Source organism: Sparus aurata, chromosome 6 (assembly GCF_900880675.1).
Source record: "Sparus aurata chromosome 6, fSpaAur1.1, whole genome shotgun sequence".
Lineage (NCBI taxonomy): Eukaryota > Metazoa > Chordata > Actinopteri > Spariformes > Sparidae > Sparus > Sparus aurata.
The window spans coordinates 32,837,420-32,861,592 of record NC_044192.1 but is presented as its reverse complement, the minus strand read 5'-3'; the positions used below and the strand labels follow the sequence as shown (position 1 = coordinate 32,861,592).

Below are 24,173 nucleotides of genomic sequence, written 5' to 3'. Positions count from 1 at the left end.
GAAAGTGACGTGACACGTATCATCAGGAAAAACACGTAGCATGAAATACTACAGGAAGTGGGTGGTAGTAGACATTTCACACCTTAAGAGTGCACGGCAGATGAGTCATTTGTTTGCTTATAAGAATTTTCCCCCAAATAAACCAGGCTTCTAAACAAATTTGTTTAGTGATGTGTTTAGTATGCTGTGGGTAATATCTAAAGCTGTATGACTAAGAGCTCAGCTGGCCAGCACTTCAACTACTTCCCATTTCAAAAGCACACGCTGAATCGATGCAGTGACAACAGACGCTCTCCTGGTCTGCTGTTTCTGGGTTTGATTTACAGCTTTTAGAGACCTTGAGCTGTGCGTACTGTAAGCTAGACCTCTGACCCCGGCATAGGCCTCCTCTCCGTGGGGCAAATTCCTTTATCTTCAACTCCCCCCCCTTCACACATGCCACTTTAAATGTGTACCCACATATGAAAATAGGGGGCCAGGCTAGTACAGAAAATCTACAGCCAGATGTGCACATACCTGCTCCCCTGTCAAGTTGAGCAGAGACTTTAGATCCCTTCCATTCAATATGGAAACCTATAAGAGGCAAACAAAAGTAGGAAGTGATTATAAATCTGAGGTTCATAATCCAAAAATACATGATAGATTATTATCGTTAGTACTGCATGTATGACTGCACTGTAATTTGTACTATTTGTACTGTGAATTGTTGTAAAATGAAAATGCGGGGACTCCTTACTACACCATACAGCATGAGTCCTTTTGGAACTCCTGTGACGAAATCTGCAACAGGTAAAGCAAAGGACAAAAGGTCACAAGGGGCCATCTCAAAACAAACCTGATAACTCAAAGCTGAAACGTTGGATGAAGCAAGTGACCAATCAACAATAACACTGGTTGTGGGATCCATCTTTTGGATTCTTGGGGTTTCAAAATGTCCTTGTTTCCATGAAGACTTTATAATCGCTTTCTTTCACAATACAGCTCAGTGTGTGGAGACTGAGCAGTTAAACATTAGACAATGCTTGGGATTGGGGCCAGTAAACTCTGTACTCAGCCATGCATTTTTTCTCTCTGTAATGTAAATATAACCCTCACCTTCCTCATCATCCCCACTGAACTCGCCACCAGCCACCGAGTAACCTGCAGAGCAAATGAGAGTAAAGTTGAGGCTGAGAGTGGATACGACAGGTTCTAATGAAAGCTTTTCTGATACATCAGTGCACATGATGTATAACTGAATCTAGCTTTTTACTTCTGTAACATTCCCACGAACAGAGAAAAGTCCAATCAGTATATATGTCGTTCATTTATCTTGCTTGTCAAAACCTGACATGAACCACATCGCAAATCATACATATTTTTAGCTGCAAGCCTCAACGTAGGCACTTCTTCTCTCTAAGGGAATTAGTTGCCTCAAGAGCTGTCACCTAAAATTATTAAATCAAGAAACCTAACGGCGAAGCAGGGGTGGACAACAGCACAACATTTTCAAAAGTTTCGATACAATACTAAGTAATAAAAGGCAAATGTCACCATATCAACACAGCCACTTTTTATTTTAAAAAAACAGGACAGCTTTTTAACGCTAATAACGGAAGTGTTGGGCTCTTTGGGAACCAGCTTGATGAAATACTAAAATAATTCATGATAAACTGCATGTGGTCATCTTACACATTTCACAGTTCCACAAAAAGGTTAACATATTCAACCATTTTCATGTTTCCATGGGCCAAATTTATCATTGGATGTCTGAATATAGTATGCTATATTTAAGCATACTAAGATTTGACCAAGATATTGATGTCATTGCATATGCCTGGGTATTCCCCTGAAGAGACTCCAGTGAACTGTCTGGGGGGTCTCAGTGCAGGTGAGGGATTTCCCTCTTCTTCCTCCTCCTCCTCCTCATCCTCCTCCATTCTTTGCTGCAGCTCCGAGTTGTCTTTGTGTTTGTGGTGTTGCCACTCTAGTGAACAGCCCTATACACACATCAACGTCCAAAACTTGGAAAATGTATAACTGTAAAATGGCTCCAAATGACGCTCCTCCTTCATTCAGCCATCACTGCTAGGATGTCAGATCAAACTAGTGGTCAGGGTGCGGACCCGGGCAAGCTGCACATAACCAGTTGAGGTAACTACAATCTGGCTGGCTGGCTTGAGTCGAGCTGACAGGGGCAAGTTCATACCAGTGTGTTCTGATTCTTTTGTCTGAACTGGGCTTAAAAATGTAATTCAACCTCACAGAATGAATGTTTGGAAAATGTTACTTGACATATTGCTGATTTTGAAGAGGGCTAAAAATGTAACAGTGCTAAACGTTTGTCCTGAGGCTGGCACTAGAGTACAGGTCATCACGGTTTTAGTATATATATGTTCGTATCCCATTAGGAGCATGACTGTGCTCAGAATATCAACTGTCAGCATTGCGACAAATCTTGAGTCATACCATGATTCATGTCTACACTGATATTTTGGCCTGATAGTGGAATGAGATGAAAGGTCAAAAGGCTGCACTTATTTTTCAGTTTACTGTGTACAAAGATGACTATCTGATATGAGGGCGGTGTGAGTGGAAAGCTCATGATGTGACTCTTTCTCAGAGAAACATGACTATTGCGACAGAATTTCAGGAAAATCTTCCAATAAGATTTCTTATTTTTTTACAGTCAGGACCATATATAACCATATCGCATTGAATGAAAATCCAATAATTGCTTTTCAAGGTGTATAATTTATTTCACCAAAGCCTTGGTCTGGGGGTCCTTAACTCCTAATATATTATCCTCAGGGAACAATGAATATCCATGTCACATTTCATGGCATCAGCTGCTTGTTGCTCCGGACCAAATTGTCAGGAAAACTTGGATCATGAGGTCCAGCTGCTTGCAGACGTATAAATGTACAGTAGCAATCAAAACAGTTGTCAATGGAACAGTTAACAGTAGAAGTGTAACTAGTATTTGTCCTATCAGTAGCAGTAATATTAGCATTTGTACAAGTGTAGTTACTCACCCAGGTAACTGTCATCATAGCTTCCCTGCACCTGTCGTGTCTGAATCTGCCCGGCGACTGACAGCAGAAAGTACGAGGGGTAGTAGGCCTTAACAATCTCCTCTGTAGTGGCGGAGATCAGCTGACCTGTGAGAAGAAACAAAGAGCCAGAGGTCAGAGGTTAAAGTGAGACATGTGACTTTTGAACTCCGCTGCTCCACGGTAGTTTGTTCACTGACAGAGATGATGGATTTATTTCCCGACTCGATTGAAGGAAAAATCTATTGGAAGATAAAAATCCCCGCCATTCCACATTCCTGTGAGCTCACCTTGCCAGTAAAAGCTGCCTGGTCCTCCAAGCACAACCTTCCCGTCCTGTAACACACAACAGTAGCCAGAGCTGAGGAGTCTGTGAGTCACCAGCTTCATCGGGAGTTTCAAACAAACTCTGCAGATCTCATGTACACAGCGAAATCCCCACTGAGAAACTGTGACTATGTGATTATGTAGGAACCAGGAGACACTCCAACAAATATTTCTCTTACCTTGGTGAAGTCTGCACTAAATCCCCCTTGACAATAGCCCTGCCCAGCAGGTCCATGTCTTTCTGCAACGAACAGCACAAAACATGGGAAACACTAATAAATGATCTGTTTCAGAGAAAATGGGAAAACAAAACACTCTGTTCTGTTGAGGGAAGTGTTCTGCAGAGTGATTTCTGTCACATGTCAGGTGTTCATTGACCCAAAACTAAATTCTAGACCAACATGAGAACATAAGAAACACTAAAATACAAAGTCTCAGTTGAGTAAGAGATGTGCTGTTATTTACTCACTGAGCTATTTAAATATGTAGCTTTGGCTTTATGTTACCTTAACAGTTTCTTTTTGTTAATCTATCCATAGCACTGTCACATTATAAAGGATTACTACAGTAACGGTTGACCAACAAAAAGGAGAGGTGTTATCATGTAACTATGGGCCGTCACATGCCAACAAATGAATACTGATGTTGCTCCATGTCTGCTGGACTAAAGTATCTGCTAACATGTTAGCCATGGAGGTCGGCTGTCATTACAGTTAATTCACCTGTCCGGCAGGGGGCGAACTCCACAAACGTTTTGAGGCTGTCTACAGAGAGGTAGCAGGTTCCTGTGACATCGGAGAAGGGTGTGTCATGTTCGGTCCTCCAGTAATACCTGGGAGCACAAGCCTGGGAGGCACAGTGGGACAGCTCAGTGACAGCAGAACATCACCACCTGATTGTATTGCACAGTCAACAGCCTTGCAGCTAGCCAGAAAGTGAGTCAAGCCTTAGAGTCCTCTAAACTCGGTGGTCAAACGCGTAGGAATGATACTCCCACGCGTAGGAATGAGAGTTTTCAGACTGTCTTATGAGTTTACTTTCTGTTCCACATATTCAAAGCACAGAGTCAGATTAAAGCAATTTTCTGCAACTACGTCTGTACAGCACATCAAGCGACCCAACAAGGAAAGCTCCATACCGAAATACTCTGATGGCAATGTGGACTACAGATGTCACTACATCTGTCAACAGTAACTAAACAAATGCAACCATGTAATCACACAGCATGATGTAGGGGAATTATCCAAACAGACCAACCAACCATGAGCCATTCTTACCAGGATGCTGTTGCCATGGGAACGCACAGTAGCTCCAAACCACTGATGGGACTTGAACTCAACCTGAGTGTTCACGTCATTTATATAAAAATATCGGTCACCTAGAAGAGCACAGAGGAGAAAATACAAATGTAAGAACATATTAAGACAAAAGTTAACGCAGGTCTTCTGTGACTGAATAACTGAAATGGAACACGGAACAAACTTTGGTGATGTCAGGTGTTGTTATTTCAACTGAGTCAAAGATCCCCATGTCATTGGTGTTTGATATTTGTGCTGTTAGGGCTTCATTTAAGAGTATTCCCCACATGTTCTTGGCTTTTTACATGGATTTTTTATGGCCTTGTTCCCCGGGTCTGCAGTCTTAATCCATCCTCCATGCTATGGCAGACATCAAACAGCTCAAAGGGACTTGGACCTTGTTGTTACTGTAACCCAAACGGCTGTACTTCATTGTCAGGCTCTGTTTTAAGAAGAGGCCCTGGCAGTACGAAGGCAAGGAACAGCGAAGGGGGAGGGGGTGGTGGAGCGCCGGAGGTGTGTGTCTGCGAGTGTGTGTGTGTGTGTGTGTGTGTTTCTCCCATTTTGGGGACATAACTCTGTTAACTCACATTGTGGGGACCTGCCTTCCCTACGGGGACAAAACATAAGTCCCTATTACGTAAATTATTAAAATTTAGGTTGAAGTCTGGTTTAGAGTAGGGTAAGTCTGCAGGAGTGTGTGTGGCTGCCAGAGGCTTTACTTTTACAACTTCAGCAGCATTACTCCTCCACGATTTCTGCTTTCAACGATATGCTGTTATAATAATTAATCTGGAAATATACAACAGTAATATTTCTACTTGGATTGCTATCCCTGCTCCATAAAACTCTTAATTCTGCGCCAGGTGGGTGAGCCAGGTTACCTTTATGTCTTATGGAAGACTGTGAAAAGAATTTGTGACTTGGAAAAACAGCTCACATCCTTGTCCAGGTATTTTTGTTCAAAGTTTGTGTTGGGATTTGCTGTCAGTTCCTAATTTCTTCTACATGCAGCATTTTTGTCACACCAACTGTAAAAAAGTCATCAAACATTTTTGCTAGTCAGCAACCTTGAAAAGCCATCTAACAAATCCTGATGCCTTCAACATGGCTGAATGAGAAAGCTTGCCTTTAAGCACTAAAAGTTTAAATCATGCTTAAATGTGCCTGTAACTGTGTAAGCTTTGCTGTGGTATATTTCTGATATATGCGCCGGCAGTCTGTAGCAGAGTGGTGACATTAAACTCTCCTGGCTGCAGCTCAGCGTGCCTGTTAGGTTAATGGAGTCTGGGCTGTGTCCTCAAACACACCATGAATTTTGAGGCCTGTAATGGGAAATGCAAGACTACTGAGTGTAAAAGTACGAGCACTTTCGCGTACGTACGCGAGTGCGAATGCAAGTGTGGTTTTCTGCAAAGTATCGCGTTTCAGAGGCCGTCTGCAGAGACAGTTTGTAAACAATTTGTAGGTGTGTATTTATGTACGCAAAGTTTGCATAGCCACAGCTCTCAGTCTGTGTAAACCATATCAGCATGTGGGAGCGTACGATAAGTTAGACCCTGTGATCCTCAAACGGTGGTCCTTATCGCTTCCTGCATGTCTGATGGAGATGATTATTTTTCTGGCAGAGCTGGGGGCAGCCCAGGTCCTCTGGGGTCCTTGTCCCCGTAATGACTCTGCCTCTAATTAAAGAGCGCTTACAACAGTGGGCCCGAGTCCAGCAAGAAATCAAAGCTCTGTGAAAACACTGTAAACACAGCCCATGTCCCAAAATGGAGACCTTAGCGTCCTCAACCGCCATTAAAACACAGGAGAGACATGAAAGGCTGCTTTCAACCAAAACAGAGAACTGCGAAATCTGGAGCTGTAAGATGGTATGGAGCTGCACAGCCTTTCGCTGGGAGATTATTATTTTGGGACATTTCTTGCTTTATTGGACGTGATAGTGAAGAGGCAGACGAGAAACTGAGGTACAACTTGCAACAAAGGTCAGCGGTTGCGACAATGCGGCCATTCGGCTAAGAAGGATCTCCAGGGAGCTGCACTTCTGACCTCGGGGTTAAACACAGTGGTGCTTAACTCGAGATGCTACCTATATCTTCGCTCTGCCACTTTTATGGCTAGACACAGCTGAGAGTTTACTACACAGTCCCGTCTCAACTGTTTAACAGCTCTGTGAGGGAAAGTGACATTTTTATATCCTGGAACAATGAGTAACCAGCTACTGCTGTGATTATGATGTAGAGAAAATTCTCCCCCTTGGATTTTAAATATTGAGCTTGATTTTTATCTGTGCGGGCACAAAGAGACCGGCAGTCAATTTGGATTTAACAAGACAGCCTACCTTGCTTGTCAAAGTTGATAATGCTGCAGTTAGCCTGGCTCCACGGGCACAAGTACACAGCTCCTCCTTCGGTGATGTCGGGTTGGCTGGTGTTGGCTTTCGGAGCGCCGATCAAAATACTGATGCTAGACAGCAGAAGAGGAAAACAAAATCTTATGTTGTGGTGAAGAACTGAGTCCAGGAAAAGTCTGACATTATACCAAGAAACAACTGTTTTAAACGGAAATCAATGTGCATTTAACTTGTCTTATTAACATGTCATATACACAACTGATGAAATAAGCAGGAATCTGGGCAAAGACTTTTTATTAAGGGGTTGAAGGGTGAAAATGGTGCCAGTGATTGGTTAAACGCTTGATTCATTCAAGTTTCCCCTAATTATGCCTCGAGAGATCGTCAAAATAAATACATGTCGTTGTAACTTGCCAGCGCTCACTGTCTCCTTGCTGTAGCTTCATATCTTCCATACGGACATGAGACTCTAACCTTGAGCAAGAAAGCTCTCTGGCACTGGCCGTCTGATGTCCGATTTAGGCTATGGGGGCAACAGCCAATGTTTTGGAGGTCACAGTGGAGCCAATGGATATTCGGATAACAATTAATGGAGAGCTGGGCCAAGACCTCCTCCTTCCTGTGCCTGTTATTTACAGCTCATTTGACAAGTCAAAGTTGCACTATGTATTGTTGCACATGTACATACAAAAATGTACTATAATTATAAATAGAATGCAAAGCAATAACAGTTTTGAAATCATGGCGTCTGTGTATTATGTTGCAGAGATACCTACTCCAGCCCATAGCCTACTGGTTCAAAGGTCCTCAGCAAGCGGTGTACACACCAACACATCCCCAGTAATCCAAGCTTCCAGTCTGGATTGCTAGATGTACAGCTAACTGAGCTAACTAGCTAATGGTAGCTACAATTACCAGCAGTTAGTGGTTATTCTGGTGATATGCTGCCTTCTGAATTCGAATGGATGCCTGTTCTTACATATTGCACCTTTAAAAGCACGGAAACATTTCACACAACATTTCAGCTAGTATCTTTTAATTTGTATCTGCATTTATTGCTGATACATTTCAAAGAAAAACATAAAAAGCTCTTGGGCACACATCATACCATGCTCGTGCATGACTGTACTGTACCGTGCTGAAGCACATCTCTTCCAACCGCGCAAGGGCCAAGATTGTACCATACTTGAGCAGAGTACAGAGCTCTTATACGAGTCAAACAAACTAGACTTTAAGAAAGAAATGTGCTAGAGCACAGTACAGATTGCCTAGTGTGAATACAACGTTGAAGATCAGTTTGCAGCTCTTACCTCAGTGACAGCTAAACAACTTGTAAACACTGGTATATTATCACCTCATAAAAATGATACAGCGACTGTCTTCTGAGTTAATAAAAATAAAGTAAATTGAGTAAACATTTGGCTCTTTAGCTGTTAAATGCTCCACTAAATTATGCTCACAAGCTAGGTAATGTTATTGTCTGTCTGCTGTTTGGTGCCGAGCAGGTTTACAGTGTGTTACTCGGAGCTTGTCTGATGGAAACAACTGCTTGTTAATCAAACTGATGAGAGCTGTGAGTGTGAACCAAAAGTAAAGCTGTGGGTTGTAAAACCAAAACAATGAGCTAAAGTTGCTAAAAAAAAAACTGAGGGGAGAGCTGATGATACTGCAGGTGATATTACTGTAGGTCTGTCACTTTAGACCATTTTTAACTTATAATATAGACTTTGGAGAGTAAGTTCAATACAAAGTTGCTATATTGCAACAACTACACCAGTTATGAAGAATGATTACATGTCCTAGTGGGCCCTTGCAAAACTGCAGTGATCGTAACACAAGTGCAATTATCGTAGCTCTTTTTAGCATAATGAATGACCATCTCGTGTTGGAACTGGTTGTTTGGTTGCAGTTTTTGCTAAGGTTACATGCTCATCAAGACAATGATGTGATGATTTTTATTGTTCCTCTAGCTATAAAGGGAGGCTATTTCAAGTAAAACACAGTTCTGTAACTGTACAACATCTGTCAGGATTTCCAAAAATATCAATGTCATAACTGTTATTGCAACTCCAGCTACTGTGACTATCTGCGAGTGAACTAGCAATGTGGTTTTAAGCGTTTTATCTCAAAAGGCTTCAAAAGAAAATGTGTAGGGAAATGAATGGTAAGAGACTAAACAAGAAGTTTCAGGAGACAGTTCTGCTTCTTCTCACTGGAAGACAGTCTGGAAATGAATAAATGGCGAGATCATTCAAGGGAGATAGACAAAAACATTATCGCTGCATTCGATTCCATGGATGTGTGTGTCAATGTCATGAGCGCACTCCCACACGCAAATGTACACATGCAAGTATGTGTGCATGATGTGTGAGTGGGCATTACAAATCAGCTGTGCTTTTCAAGGTTTTCAGGCAGCCCTGCTAAAAAGGCCTGGCCCTGAGGAAATGGCACAACTTAAGACATTGGTGACTGATGACATTTGCAGAGATCAGACAGACTCTGTACTCCCCCCCATCCCCCAAATTGTCTGGAGAGCACAGGGGGAATATTTACATGGCTGGATGAGCTTTCCTTATAAACCACTCACTCTCCAGCCACTCAGCTGATCAGGGTGCCGTCTTTCAATGGCCTTCTCCGGCAAAGGTGCAGCACTTTTATCCCAATACCACCCCCTGTGTTCTCTGCACTTGTGAAATTGTAAAATACAGCTGTGAGTCAATTAAAAGCACTCCTAATGAAAACTAAACAAGCAACAATAGCCTCCACGACAATACGACGTGTATCAGTAGGATGATGGACGCGTCTGTCGAGACCTGAAACAAGAATTCCTTTCCTTTTAACTCATGTTCGACAGTAACATCTGCAGACAAGGAAATGGCTCAGAGGCGTAGCAAGGTCAACGATGCAACATGTAATTTTTACTAAAGGATTTATGAGCTTCAGTCAATGCAATTACATGGCCACATTATTATGAAACAAGTCATATCCTAATTATAGGTCTTACTCAATGTAACTGATCATAAATATTACATCTACACTGTTTTTTCCTTTCTCCAGTAAGTCTTCATTGTCTTTAAAATGTTGAATACTTTAACCCTTTCAGGCATCTAAAATATATATATAAATTATAGTGTTTAAAACTATTTGAACAGCTGATGGCTTTGGTTTAATTTCACACAATGTCTTAAATAAACATGTGTCATGGGGTCACATGTAGACACTGCTTTATTGTAAGGGGCACAAGCAAAAAAGGATAGGAACCATTGAGGTATACAGATATGACCTTTTATGATATTCAGTAATGAACACAATGTCCCCACTAACCCTGTTCAGGTTTCTCAAGATTTTATCTGGGTTGTTATAATAAACAGACTTATATGAGTCAGATCCTCAACCTGAATATCTGCTTTGTTTGGTTAACACGTAAACACACTCAATAAGCTCTTACATATGTGGGTGGCCACGAACAATCTGACATACAATTCAATTAGTGTGTTTTCTTTCCTGTTGTCCCAATCATGAGATCGTGACTGAACCTGTAGAAGTAATAGAGAGTAATGGGCATGAATAGGGCTGTACATTTGCTTGGTTGTCCAAATGACGTTTGTATTTTAAATGAGGATTGAATGAAACAAAGAGTAAATCCGCCCTTGTCTGTAGAGCTCACAGACAAGTTGTTAACAAAAAGAATTTCAATAACTCAAGTATGTTAAAACACTCGCACAAGACTTGAGGCCTGTAGATATGCTAACATCTCTGCAAGGCTGTACGTGCACAGATGAATGGTCACATCCAAATGCTAACATGCCTGCAATGAGTCAGAGGTTAAAGTTTATAAAATGTATCCTCTTGGGACCATGAGTGTGGGTAAAATTCATGCTGATTCATCTAATGTTTCAACAATAAACTCAAATGTCAACACAATTACGCCAATAAACACAAGTAAACAATCGATCCAGTAAATGTCTGAATATGGCGAATATCCTTAGAGCTATTATGCTAGCATAATAATACTATTAGTCCATAAATACAGAGAAAAACCTTGCAGTTAATAGTAAATCAGGCTGAGGAACATCTTGGACAACAAGGAAATAGATAATAATCTTTAGTTTTCTGTTTGTGAAGATTAACTGGCAGTGAGAATCTGAAGCTGCAGTTTGATTGATGTTGGCACAATTTTGTGAAAGAAAGTCAAAGAAAGGATGTAGCACTGACAATTATAGTAAAATTAAATATCAGAACAAAAAGCTCCTGGCACACAGACCTTCATCCTTCACAAAGCTGCCCGTCCTCATCAGAAAAACAACCATGCAGGTCGACTGTCAAAGCAGCTTATTACGACCCACATTTACATTTGTTGTTAGGTGATGACCTCTAGTGGCCATAGTCACTATTATAGCAGTAAAGGAGGGAGACAGGTTAAGTAGTTTACAGAGTGAAAAAGTCCACATAGGGAGGAGACTGGATATGGGTGGTTGGGTCAAACAAGCAAGACTTTTGACGAGGAAACTTTGTGTCTATTGTCAAACCAAAAGCAAACAGCGCGATATTTCAATTTACAAACTTATTGATATTCCATCATGTACATATGTAACTGAAGTTATGTAACTATCGCAGGTTTTGTAACCAAGCCTAAGGCTAACCAAGTGGTTTTATTGTCTTAACAGAGAGTGCATGATGTGGGCCTGGTAAGATGTTTTGGGCACATTTTCTATAGGTCGTGTTGAGAGTCACCGACAATCGACCTTGGGTTAGGTTTGAGGATGTGTCGTAATAATGATATTAAGGAAATAATAAGAACAATAACTTAAGAAGGCCAGTGTACCGAAACCTTGTCATTAAATGGTGGTCTTCACGCGTGGATGCACAGTTTTGCAAGGTTTTGCTCAGTAAAATGAAAAAAAAAAAATCATTTTTTGCTGAAAAAAAAGAAATAACTGAGTGCCCTAATAAGCCCCTATGGTTAGTGCGCTGAAACATTCCAAACCTCATTCATTTCTTGCTTTGATTATCTCAAAATTGGTTAACGTGAACCAGCTCTACAAACACACTTGATTCCTGCCTCCTGAACTAGACTTCCTGACTAAAACTGGACATGTGTGCTGACACAATGAAAGCAGAGATGGCATGGGGAGAAAGAGGAGCACCTATTAGCAAGCATCCCTACAGCCAAACAGTCTAGTAATTGTCAGAATGCATGACAACCGCAGAAACAATCCCATCACCAGAAAGAAAACATCTCCCTCATTCAGGAAAGCATCCTCTTCCTGCTGCGTTGTTTACCCACCACAGAGCAAGAATCAGTGGTTTCACATGAAGACGTTTTGGGCAATTTTGGGCTTTCTACGACATGAATTGTCCTAAAACAAAATGTGAAGCTGTTCAGTGTGAGCAAAGCTATTGCAAGTAAAATGGGGGTTAGTAGGGGCCTTTTGCAAATTGGTCTAAATCAACATCTCAGTAATTACTCGACAACATGGCCTCTAGCTGCCAGAAGCTTAGTTAAGCAAACAGAGAGAATCTTAACCAATTTCCTCACAGGGACATTTCTACATTCATAAACCAACATTGCTCTTACTCTGTGAGCCCTCAAAGGTGTTAGTGAGGGAAAACTGAGACACAGAGCTGATAAGGTGTAAGTGGGATTTATGCGGCAAAGATCTGAGCAGTTTAACGTTTTACAGGAGCAGCTGTGTCCCAAATGTTTGCTGCGTACCTGCTCTCCAGCAGGTTATCATACAGCAGATAAAGAAGGGAAACAGCTGATATGCAGCAGATTTGCGTTATAACCTGTACAGGGTTTTCGGGTGATGTAACACTTCCTTTCGACTACGTCCCTCAGCTCAGATAGGGTGTTTTGGCAACAGTAGACAAAATTTATTTGACTGTCTTGACAGAAATAACTTGAATGTAATCAATCAGATAAGGGCTGCAACTAAGGACTATTTTAATTATCGATTCATCTGCCAATGTTTTTAATGATTCATAGTTGAGTCTATAAAGTGTATAAATCACAATTTCCTGGAGCCCAGAGTGACTTATTCTAATATTGTCTGTCCAACCAAAGTCCAAAACCCAAAGACTCTTTAGTTAGTCATGCCAAAGAAAAGCAGCTAATCCTCACAATAAAAAGCTGGTACCAGCAAATGTTTGACAGATTTTATTGAAAAATTTATGAAACCATTCATTCATTATCCAAAAAAAAGGGGGGTGGAAACTTATGTTCTTGCGATCAACTAGGGTTTTTTAATTGTGTTTTGGGGTATGATATTGATGTTAAGCTGCTCCAACACACCTGATTCAAATGATCAGCTCGTCATCAAGCCCTGCTGAAGCCTGATAACAACCCATTCAGGTGGATCAGGTGTGTTGGGGCAGGCAAACATGTAAAAATGCAGTCCAGTGGCCCCAAGGACAAGGACTGAAAAACACTATTAATCAAATAACTGTTGCAGCTCTCAGGTTGTTCAGTGTTTCAATCAGTTTTTTTTTTGGCAGGTTAACTGTTATCATGCCAGATAGCCATTAATGTCTTGAAGTGGTAAATAAAAGATTTTTCATGTGTTAACTTGTAATCAGTAGGCTAGCATACAATAACTTCTAAATTGTAAGAACTGATTTAGCACAGCTGCTCTGTTGTTTGTAGCGGAGCTTGGTCAGGCATGTGTGAGCTGACCAATCAGCGGAGACTGGGTATTTTAGGAGGGGGGCTTTAAAGGGACAGGAGCTAAAACAGAGCGTTTTGGACAAATGGAGAATACAATGACGAAACTGATGTGTTTTTTGAGCATTAAAGCATGTAAACCTATTCTACTAGTGACCCACAATAAAATCAGGAACCTGAAAACGAGCATAATATGTATCCTTTAACTACTGCCACTGTGGCAAAATGTGACAATTAAGTGATGATGCTAAAAAGTAAACCATAGTGTAATATTCGCACAAGCATAAAAAATAAACGAACAGTGCCAGGTCAAGTCTGTTACACAGCAATACCTTAAATGTAAGGTTTGCTAACATTAGCCATCAAAGGCTAATGTTAGCAGACCAACACCTTTTGACACCTCAGGAATTTGTTGTTACAGTCTCACTTTAACTGAAAAGTTTTTTCAAAGCCTCATTTCAGACTGAATTCAGACTTTGTCTGTGTGTAGCACCACATTGTGCCTATCATATACTGTATTACCATTACATTCAAGGCACAAAGTTAAACATCTGATTTTTCCAAGGAATACATGCCTGGGGATCTTTGAAAAACCCAGAAGGTCTTGCAACAAAATGTACTGCTATTATGAAGGTATTTCCACAACCCTCAAAGATTCTTCTTGACATCTGGATGTCCTTTCTTAAAACACAAACACATTTCATATTTTGGTACATTTCAGACAAATTGAGCAAGTAGATTAATCGTTTCTGGCTAAGTTTGTTTGGATGAGGAAAAATCATGCAGGGGACCACATTTTCTTTTTTTTCTTAGCCAGATGTTTACAGAAGCCTTTCAGGACTCTGTACCTTCAACTGTAGACCTGATGTTGAAGAACCGTCTTGCTTTTTCAAAGATCAGGTAAATATTTTTGGGAAATTTCATGTATAGCTCTGTGACTCAAATGTCAGACATGAGAGGCAAAAACTGTCTATGTCCGCTGCTAATGAACGGAGCCCCATCTGACCGTCAGCCTCAGTTGGTACACTTCACACCTCATACATGGCCAAGATAGTTTGGGTATTATGACTGTGTGTGTTCACTGGCGCCCAGAGGAGAGTTATCTCGGTGAGCAGAAACAGGTGATGGAACGTGCCGTGTCTGACGCGTTTGATCTCTGACTTCATCTCACTCAGCAGCTCCTCGCCTGTCACCAGAAAAACCCAGCAGGAAACTCCTACTGTCCCCTAAGTGTGTGTTCAGAAGAAGATTATCATATTTCTTAATTCGCTGTTGGTTAACCCCCTCCTCTCTGAATCACACACACACACACACACACACACACACAGAGTCGTGTGTCTGTTTCCAATCATAGTCGGGCTGGAATCCAGTGTGTGTTTGTGTGTGTGAGACAGAGAGAGAAAGAGAAAGAGAGGGAGAGGGAGAGGGGGAGATGCATGCTATATGAGAGATATTTAGCTTTATACCCTAAAATGCACACCACTGTATCACTAGGAAACATATTTAAAGGGCTAATACTGAACTTTAAAATGTTGAAGATGAGTCTAAAAATATAGAGTGGACTTAGACTTATTTATTGACTTTATTCAAACTACTACTTTTGAGGAATATTATCATGGGAATTGTCAAAGCCACATTGTAAGGAAAGTACTGCATACAAAAATATGAAATATGGCAGCCGGAGCACATACACAACTACAATGTTGGAGTATAAAAATATGAGGATGCCATAGAGGAGAATAAATGTAATGGCCACTGTGTAAGACAGTCATAAAGACTCGGGACTATAAACAATGTTGATTTCATGAGGGACAGGACTACACATCAGTGCCATTACCAGTGAAGAGCTCAGTTCCTCTTTAATTCACACACTCCTCATAGCTATAGAGTTTTATAAGGAGGTGATTCTGAACTGTAAATAACGCTGTAAACTTTCCCCCAATAACCTCCCAAAAGTAAAGGGAGAGTATCAAGTTTTTGAAATGCTGCATTTATGTATATGTACTTTATGTACCTGGATGAGTTGGTGAAGAACTCTACTGAGTAGCCGAAGTAGCTGCCCCGTGGTCCGGTGAAAACGACGCGTTCCTGCGTGTCCAAGTTAAAGGCGGCGCAGAGCTGCAGCAGGAGCGCCACTACAGGTACAGCCCACACGGACCACTGACAACGTTTTCCCCCTGACCGGGTAGGTGAAGGTCCAGGAGCGGTGCCCATCTCTTCTTCTTCTGCGCGGCTCTTTTTTCATTGAGTGGCTGAACGCGCATCATCCGTGCCGGTCCCTGCGCCTAAGGGTCGTGGTCATAGATGTGGTGTCCTGAGTAATCCCTTCAGCTCCAACAGGTCCGGCGTACTGATCCAGAGTGAACGGTGAAGTGTGAGGAGAGGCAGAACAGAGTCAGACAGACAGAGGGGGGCGGAGGGAGGGGAGGAGGGGAGAAGAGGGGGAGAGGAGGGGGGGAGTCATTGCAACCTCATTTGGGGTGGAGCTTTGAATTTTACCAGTCGGGCTGGTCCCAGAGAGGAAGAGGCTGGGATGTTGTAAAACGCGCCAAGACAAGGAATCAAAACTGTCACAGCAAAACTTATTTCAAAGTAGAAATGACAATAGAACATGATGACACAGTCGATGCTAACCCGAGCAAAACAAACACACTGATTAACTTGTTCATAAGGAGATGATAGAAAACACATCGAGAGAATCGTGTATGCAGCTCTTTGTAATTGTATTCATCAAAGCCAAGTGTGAATGTGCTATTCATCTAACACGTTATAGTACGAAATGCACAGGTGTGATAAATAAAATCATCATTAGTGGTTGTCATTACCAGTCCTCCTGGCGCCACCAGTTACGTTATTATCTACATACGGTACACTTTCTTCCCATTGGCCTGTGTTCAGGAAAAAAGTTTTATTTCACTGACTTTTTTTTTGGCCACCTGGGGGCAGTGGTAGCAAACTGTGAACGCAGCACTGAGAAATAACCTTTATAAGTACATCATTTCTGCCACTAGGGGTCTCAATAAGTCAATTACATGGGGACATGGGCGTTGTCGTCTTCAGTGTTTAACAACTGCTATCGCTGAAGAAAATCTATCTGGGCTACATAACTCTGACAGAAACGTTGACAGATGAGAGAATGTATTAAAGTTTGGTTCACGTTACATTTAGTCCTGTTAGTCAACGTCCCTGCCCACTCTCTGAGTCTCTCCCTGAAGTTATAGTGACAGGTGACCAAAGGAAACACTGTTATCTTCAGTAAAATAACTTTTTTCCCTGAGTTTGGACACTGTTGTAAGCAGCTTGTAATATATAAGTACACAACTCAACATAATATATACCAAACGTCAATTCAGTTTTAGACATTTTAGTGCAGTAATGTTACAGATAATGACTTAAAGGCTATTTGGTGAACTTGATGCTATGGTTGCTAATGCACATATCCAGCAGCAACATTTGGAGTTGTGCTTCTGTCCACCTCTAACTTTTAGCTCTGACTTTGGTCTCTACCAACTCCCGAGGGGAGTATCTGACTCTTCAGCTGCTAAACTATGTTCATCAGCCAGTCTCTCACTGTGTCTGTCTGCTGTTTGGTGCTGAGAAGGCGGTCTAAGGGGACATTTCTGAGCTTTTTTTGCCAAAAACAACACTATGAGAGCAACAAGATTGACCAAAAGCAGTACAATTGACATCAGACAGCAAAACAGTGAGCTGAAACTCACTATAAAGCTCTGTAAATCCAAGATCCAGAGGGATATCTCTCTGTAGATTTCATTCTGACCACTTATCTTTATTAATATTTATTACATTCATTGTTCCGTTCTGTTCCGTTTTCTTCCGCTTTTTCCGTGAGGGTCGCGGGGATGTTTTATCCCCCTTTTTCAGGGGGGGGGTTACTGGGGCCAAATCCAGTTAGCTTATGGGCGAAGGCCAGGGTACTCATTGTTAATATTAATGTTAGAATGTTGACTAGAGCAGCTTTTAAGATAGCTTTATTGAAACAACTATGACAGTTGGCTAAACTAGGAGCAACAGCTATGTTTTCACATTGTCATCTGATACATTATTATCATGATTGATCATATGACATATGATTGATTATGATTATAACCACTTTAAAAAAAAAAACACCTGTGAGTTTATACAAATAATCAAAATGACTGTCTTGAGTCTGAGCATCTTTAAACGTATACTCTTTATAAATAATTTTACTATAGTTATACAGGAGGACATGGTGCATTAAGTGTGGTCTGTGAGGCAGACAATAAGTGGTGCCTTGGATTAAAACAAGGCATATGCAAACATCAGTATTTGTGTCATCTTTAAATGTTTCAACTACATACAGTTTAAAAGTAACAAACACACATGTTGACGTTCTTTATGACACCTGACATGATACTTAACTCAGGACTTCACAGCCAAGACATGAGACATGTTTGTGACTTTGTCTCTCTCTAACATTCGACACTTGACATTAAAATGTATGCAAGTGTGAAACAAAGTGTCAGTCTGACGTAAATTGAATAAGGAGTGAGTTAAACAGAGATAGGCATCTCCCTGCTGAATGAGTGCAGTGATGAATGTCATGATATGGACAAAACTTCAGAACATGAGAAATCTTCTTAAGGTGCTCACTGTCAGAAGGTTCTAGTGTTGTTCTCACATATTCTACATGTCAAGACAGCAGTCAGTGTGACTAAACCTGGAAAACCCACAGACATCCATCTTCAGCTGCCTCTCATCACTTTGTTGGAACTGAACTTGCTCTCATGGCAGACTGACAGGCAGGCAAGCAAAGCATACAGTACGTGATTATTTGGAGGTCTCCTCATGGTTATGTGTGTGTGTGTGTGTGTGTGTGTGTGTGTGTGTGTGTGTGTGTGTGTGTGTGTGTGTGTGTGTGTGTGTGTGTGTAGCCTATAGGAAAAGAGGGCCCCACATTTTAAGAAGTCTGAGTCAAGAAGTGTTACCTGCCAAAGGCAATAGAGCTTGGACAAAGAGAGTTTTCTCTCTGTAAAAACACATTTTCACATGGCACAGAGGCAGCACACTGCACTGGAGCTACTGATAATACAACAATTAGTTCCCCTCAAACACTAACAAACACCAGCTGATGTGGTAATACACCGGACGTTACTTTATACAGCAGTTTATTTCATTGAGAGGTTTAAATAGCAACATTTATAAACATAAAAAAATATATTTGAAAGGACAATTTTCTCACATTTTGAAGTTATACACAGCACAGAAGTCGTTCTAAAATCATTTATGTGCCCACCAGATTATTGTAAAATCAGATTGTACAGTGAAAATGGTTATACATTATTAAGATTGGAGTGAGTGCCATGGTTGTGAGACAAAGACTATGGGAGCTAAATTCAAAAATGCTGTATTAATGGCCCAGGATGTATTTGTGATTAAAAGAGATCAAGTAAGCTGTGACCTTTATTGACCTCTATTGGCATGAAGTATGAACTGCAATATCTCATGCCACAAAATTAAACAGCCGTTCTGCAGTTTGTAGTACAGCCCCAGTTTTAAAATGGTCAACAGCCAGTCACAGAGAAACAATAAAGTGTAATGAACATTTGAGATAGCTTATCAGAGCAAATACAGAAGCTGAAGTCTAGTTATAAGGAAACACTGTACTCTATATCTGACTTGAGAGCCATCTGGTGAAGTAACCGCTAATTTTGTATGCAATGAGCTGTCCTACACTAACGGACAGGAATTAACATCTAGTGTCCCACTAAAGCAAGTGTAGGCCTACAGTTAGCATTACTGTAAACACCACCAAAGCACACCAAATAGTTTTTTGGCGTAGCTGAAGATTACTTTGAAACAGCTTTTGTGTTGCTGCGTTCAAGTGCTTTTGGGAAAACCTAGAGTCATGCTAAATGGAAACTGCAAATTAAACATAGTAGCTCAGTGGTTTTTGTGTTTCTGCGCCCAAAGTACACCTAAGGGCAAGCCAAAATCTCAGGGTAAATCTCTGTGATCTGTGTGTGCGTGCATGCGTGTGTGTGTGTGTGTGTGTGTGTGTGTGTGTGTGTGCGTGCGTGCGTGCGTGTGCGTGTGAATGTCCCTCCGCCCACCTCCACCACAACAACAGCAACAAGAACACACACACAAAAAAAACAGAAAAGTCATCATTGCTATTGAACGTAGAAACAGTCAGCATCCCCAGATTCCAAGTATTGTTATTGTTGCTGCTGCTGTCACGATGACAACCGGATCATTTTCTCTTTTCCTCAGCAACTACCAACAACACAGGAAAAAAAGCATGTCTTTATACATTCATGTAGTCTATAATGAAGATGTAAACACAGATGAAAATGGTGCCAGGCTGCCAGGCATCTAGCCTGACTAGATCACAGGTCAGCCTTTATTTTCCCAAGCAGATTTCATGGTCGATAACTGACAAAATTGCATCATGAAAGGCAAGTCTAATTGCTGATTGTGTAATTATTCTATAGCATTATTTTGTGCATTCAGCATTTACTTCATAATAATACGTTAAAGTTAAAAAAAAAAGTGGCACATTGCCAGTTTAAAGTAAAAGCAATGTAAAACATCACTAATCAGTGATTTCTGAATTGACAGTGGTTCACAATGTGAAAAATGAACACTGGACTTTCATCCATCAGGTGGCCTGAAATGAGGCTTGAAATGAGTGCTAAGACTGTGCTGTGTCTGCTGGATGTGTACGTGGGCTTGCTAACATGTTCATCGGAACAATCTTTGATTTGATTTTTGACCTTACAGAGGGTCAAGCACTCAAGGTAAACTTGAAGTTCGAGCATTGTTGGCTGTTTGATGTATGGCCTCTCCACATCAGCGCGGACAGTGTGTTGTTTTACCAACTTTTCACGGAGAGAAGAGAGGAAAGAGTGAACATGGGTGACCTTTTCTGATTTGGCTCTTAACCGTGGAAAAAAGAGCCTGTTCCATGCAACAAGGAGCACGCTGAAACTGCAAAAGCTCAAGGGCCTGCTGTGCTATAGCTACATCTGCAGGCTAATTGGAAAAGCCTGAGAAAAGACGCACACTAGAACACCTATTTCTGCAATTATTTTGCTATGTGGATGCTTGTAAAGTTTAAAGCGTTTCATTTTCCACTGGTCAACTTGCCAGCCATGTGGGGGATTTTATTTATGTCTTCTCAGAGCCAAAATTACCTCCCAACCCCCACACACACTCTCAGACACACACACACACAGGACTGTCTGCATTATGTCAGGGTTAAGGTGATAAGAGACATAACACACTCCCACTAGGAGTGTCTGAATGTTGTCTCAAGCACTGAGAGATGGAGGAAGGAGCACTCTTCCTTCCACACACATAAATGCACAAGGCCACCTACACGCACAGGAAGCCACATGATTACCACAATTAAAACAAGGCTGCTAATGTGTGGCTCCAGAGGTTCAGACACATGACTTTATCAGGACTTTATGCAACGCTGTTTGATCCCTAGCTTGCCTTAGCAGTGTCAAGGGATTTATTCTACAGAGCTACACTTAAGTAATTACCTTTCACGCAACTTTATGTTTTCTTTATATTCATATTTATATTTGATTCACTTAATATCAACCTACAGCTATCAAACTCATTAAAGCTTTTCCATTTGATGTTCCAAACGCTGGTGTATGTATGGCACAGAGGGTCTTTCCAGGTGAGCGGTGGCTCTGGCAGTGGCGGTTCTAGACCAGTTTTAATAGGGGGGCCAGGTGGGGGCCGGCTTTTTTGTAAGGGGGCACATACAACCCGGAAAAAAGGACAAAGCCCTCATTCAGACAAAACAGTGTTTACAATTTCAGCCATTTTGATTGGGAAGTAAACTGCTGAGACACTTTATTCCTGCCTTTCCCTTCAGAACAAAATCATTGCAAGAAATCTGTCATGGTATTATATGCTTAAGGCCGACATCTCCGGTCAGGGTGCCCAGTGGTTGGTGCACCAGGTTAGGGGCGGGGTCCCATGGAGAAAAGTTCAAGATGCTAAATCCCTTATTGTAAACGAACAGAAGTTAAGTTTACGTTCAGTCTCACTGCACTCAGCAAAAACACACTCTATGTATCTAGCAAATGTATCGCGTGCATTTCCCCCCTCATGAAACATTTGCATGGCTGATTATTAAAGGTCTCACATTACGCACACTTTCAGCTACAAACTCTTATTTTGGGTCTGCATGAGAAAATGTTTACATCCTTGAGTGTTCACACTTTCCATTGTTGCAGCACCTCTATTCGCCCCCTCTGTCAGAATGCTGTTTTGGTGCCTGTCTCTTTAAGGCCCGTCTTGCAAAAAGCCCAGCCTGCCCTCACATGGTCTGTCACTGTCGAGGACGTCACAGTACCGCCTTCGTCGACAGCGAGGAACCTGGGCGTAATCCTCGTGGATGGACTATCCTGCACCCCCAACGTGACTGCTGTGGGCCGATCCTGCAGATTTGCCCTCTACAACATCTGCAGGATCCGGTCTTTCCTCACAAAGGATGCAATGCAACTCCCGGTCCAAGCACTGGTCATCTCAAGCCTGGACTACTGCAACTCCCGCTTGGCTGGACTCCTGGCCTCTGCAACTACACTGCTGCAGCGTATCGAGAGCACTGCAGCACGCCTTGTTTTCAATCTACCCAAATTCTCCCATGTGAACCCCCTCCTCCATGACTCCATCGCTGAGAGCAAACAAAGCCGCTCAGCGAAGTCGCGACCTCAGTGGTGGAACGAACTCCAGTGTCAGGACAGCAGATTCACTCGCTATCTTCCGCAAAAGACTCAAGACTCATTTGTTCAGACTGCACCTCAATCCCGCATAGCATAGCACTGGGAAACAATGGTCAGGATTACCCGCACATACGCATGTGTGTCCTCTGCATATGCACAAAATAATGATAACAGGGACCCTCAAAACAGCTCTATGATGCTACCAGAAGCCCAAAACCTATAAAAGTTACCTTTAAAGCAGCAATAAAAAGGTATTTTTCTGTGTTAACAATGAACTAAATGACTATATGTAATCAGAAAGATGTCACTCATAGTGACAAATCCAAGAGGAATCATTGTCTATGCAATTTCCTTATGGAGTGTTTGGCATCTCTCAGCTCATTGGTGTGGTTTTACAAACCCCCAATTTAAATGTTTCACAATAAGTAGAATATACAGATGAGCTTTGTGTGAGCCAGCATCATTTTTCTTATTGACTTCTTGTGTGTTCAAACTCCAGTGACAGCAAGCATCCATCCTGCTGAAGTGTTGGTGAGTCAAGGGATGTTTTTGTGTTGCTAAGCATGACCTCTGACCTCACCCGGACCTTTAAACTCAGCATTGGGGAAGAGGAAAAAGGATATCATTACAGGAAGAAATAAAGATGAATGATTTACCCTCCTCTATTCCACAGAGATTCACTCATTCTTGGTTTTCACGATTAAATGTCTCTGCGATCTTTTCCCCATCTCAGTATAAGTGTATGATCTATGTAGACTGCCAAAGTTTGAGTGACTTTGTTGAAAATATCCATAAACACACCGCGGTATGAAGCTGAACTGTTGAACTACACATGAGTGTGACCGAACCAGTGGTTGAAAATCCATAGCTCTCTCGGAGACCTTGCACAAGTTTATCTTTCATCCACCTTGTCAACATAAGACTGCTTGTTAATGGAGCTGAGCTAATACAGCAGTTAGCCCTGTGTGACCTACACGCCTATTCCCCCAAGCAGCCACGAGGAAAACTCACACCGCAAACAAGCAGAGCAGCACGAGGCCGGAGGAGAAGAAACAGCCCTCTGAGATGTTCTCGCCCTGATAAAGGCCCCTCATTGAGAAAAAGACTAGAAACAATGCATTATATTCATATTGGAGGAGAGCCCGGAGACTTCCACTGTGAAGATCACCTTTCAATATTAACCTCTCAGTGATGGAGCAACTCTATAAATAACAGAATCTTAGTTACTGTTGGATCTCTATCAGAAGGGGAGGCTTGTGTGTGGTTGTCTCTTTTCCTGTTCTGTCAGTGTGTCTTTCCACAGGGTAGCTCTATACATATATATACAGTGGCGTGCGCAGACTTTTTGAAGGGCAGGGGCGAAAAGAAGGGCACTTTAGCGCGCGTTTTGGCTCCCAAGAGGACACTTTAGCGCGTTTTGGCTCCCAAGAGGGCACTTTAGCGCGTGTTTTGGCTCCCAAGAGGGCAGTTTATCAGTGCTTTGACTCCCAAGGGGGCAGTTTAGTCGTGTTTTAGCCAACCAAGAGGGCATTTTGGCATGCTTTTTTGGCTCATCAAGGAGGGCACTTTAGCGTGCTTTTTGGCTCTCAGGAGGGCACTTTAGCGTGCGTTTTGGCTCTCAGGAGGGCACTTTAGCGCGCGTTTTTCAACAATTGGGCCATGAGGGGGGGCGACTATATTCCACTGAGAGGTGTCAACACTCACCTACAGTAATGTGTGGAAAGCAACATATATACCTAATTATCTTATTTTTGAGGAGAAGTGCGAGGG

At 41.9% G+C, this 24,173-nt stretch overlaps 1 protein-coding gene across 1 annotated transcript in view; it reads right to left on the bottom strand.

Annotated features, from left to right (window-relative positions):
* Nucleotides 1-16,053, bottom strand: part of LOC115584082 (integrin alpha-5-like) — a 44,016-nt gene extending 27,963 nt beyond the window's left edge. The window contains exons 1-10 of the mRNA XM_030421480.1: nt 15,692-16,053; nt 7,002-7,126; nt 4,637-4,737; nt 4,082-4,205; nt 3,539-3,600; nt 3,323-3,368; nt 3,015-3,140; nt 1,096-1,140; nt 737-780; nt 517-573 (exon numbers count right to left, since the gene is read on the bottom strand). Coding sequence (XP_030277340.1) covers nt 517-573; nt 737-780; nt 1,096-1,140; nt 3,015-3,140; nt 3,323-3,368; nt 3,539-3,600; nt 4,082-4,205; nt 4,637-4,737; nt 7,002-7,126; nt 15,692-15,891 — 930 coding nt within the window. The 5' untranslated portion in view covers nt 15,892-16,053. The remainder of the gene's footprint in view (nt 1-516; nt 574-736; nt 781-1,095; nt 1,141-3,014; nt 3,141-3,322; nt 3,369-3,538; nt 3,601-4,081; nt 4,206-4,636; nt 4,738-7,001; nt 7,127-15,691) is intronic.
* Nucleotides 16,054-24,173: the final 8,120 nt, after the last annotated feature.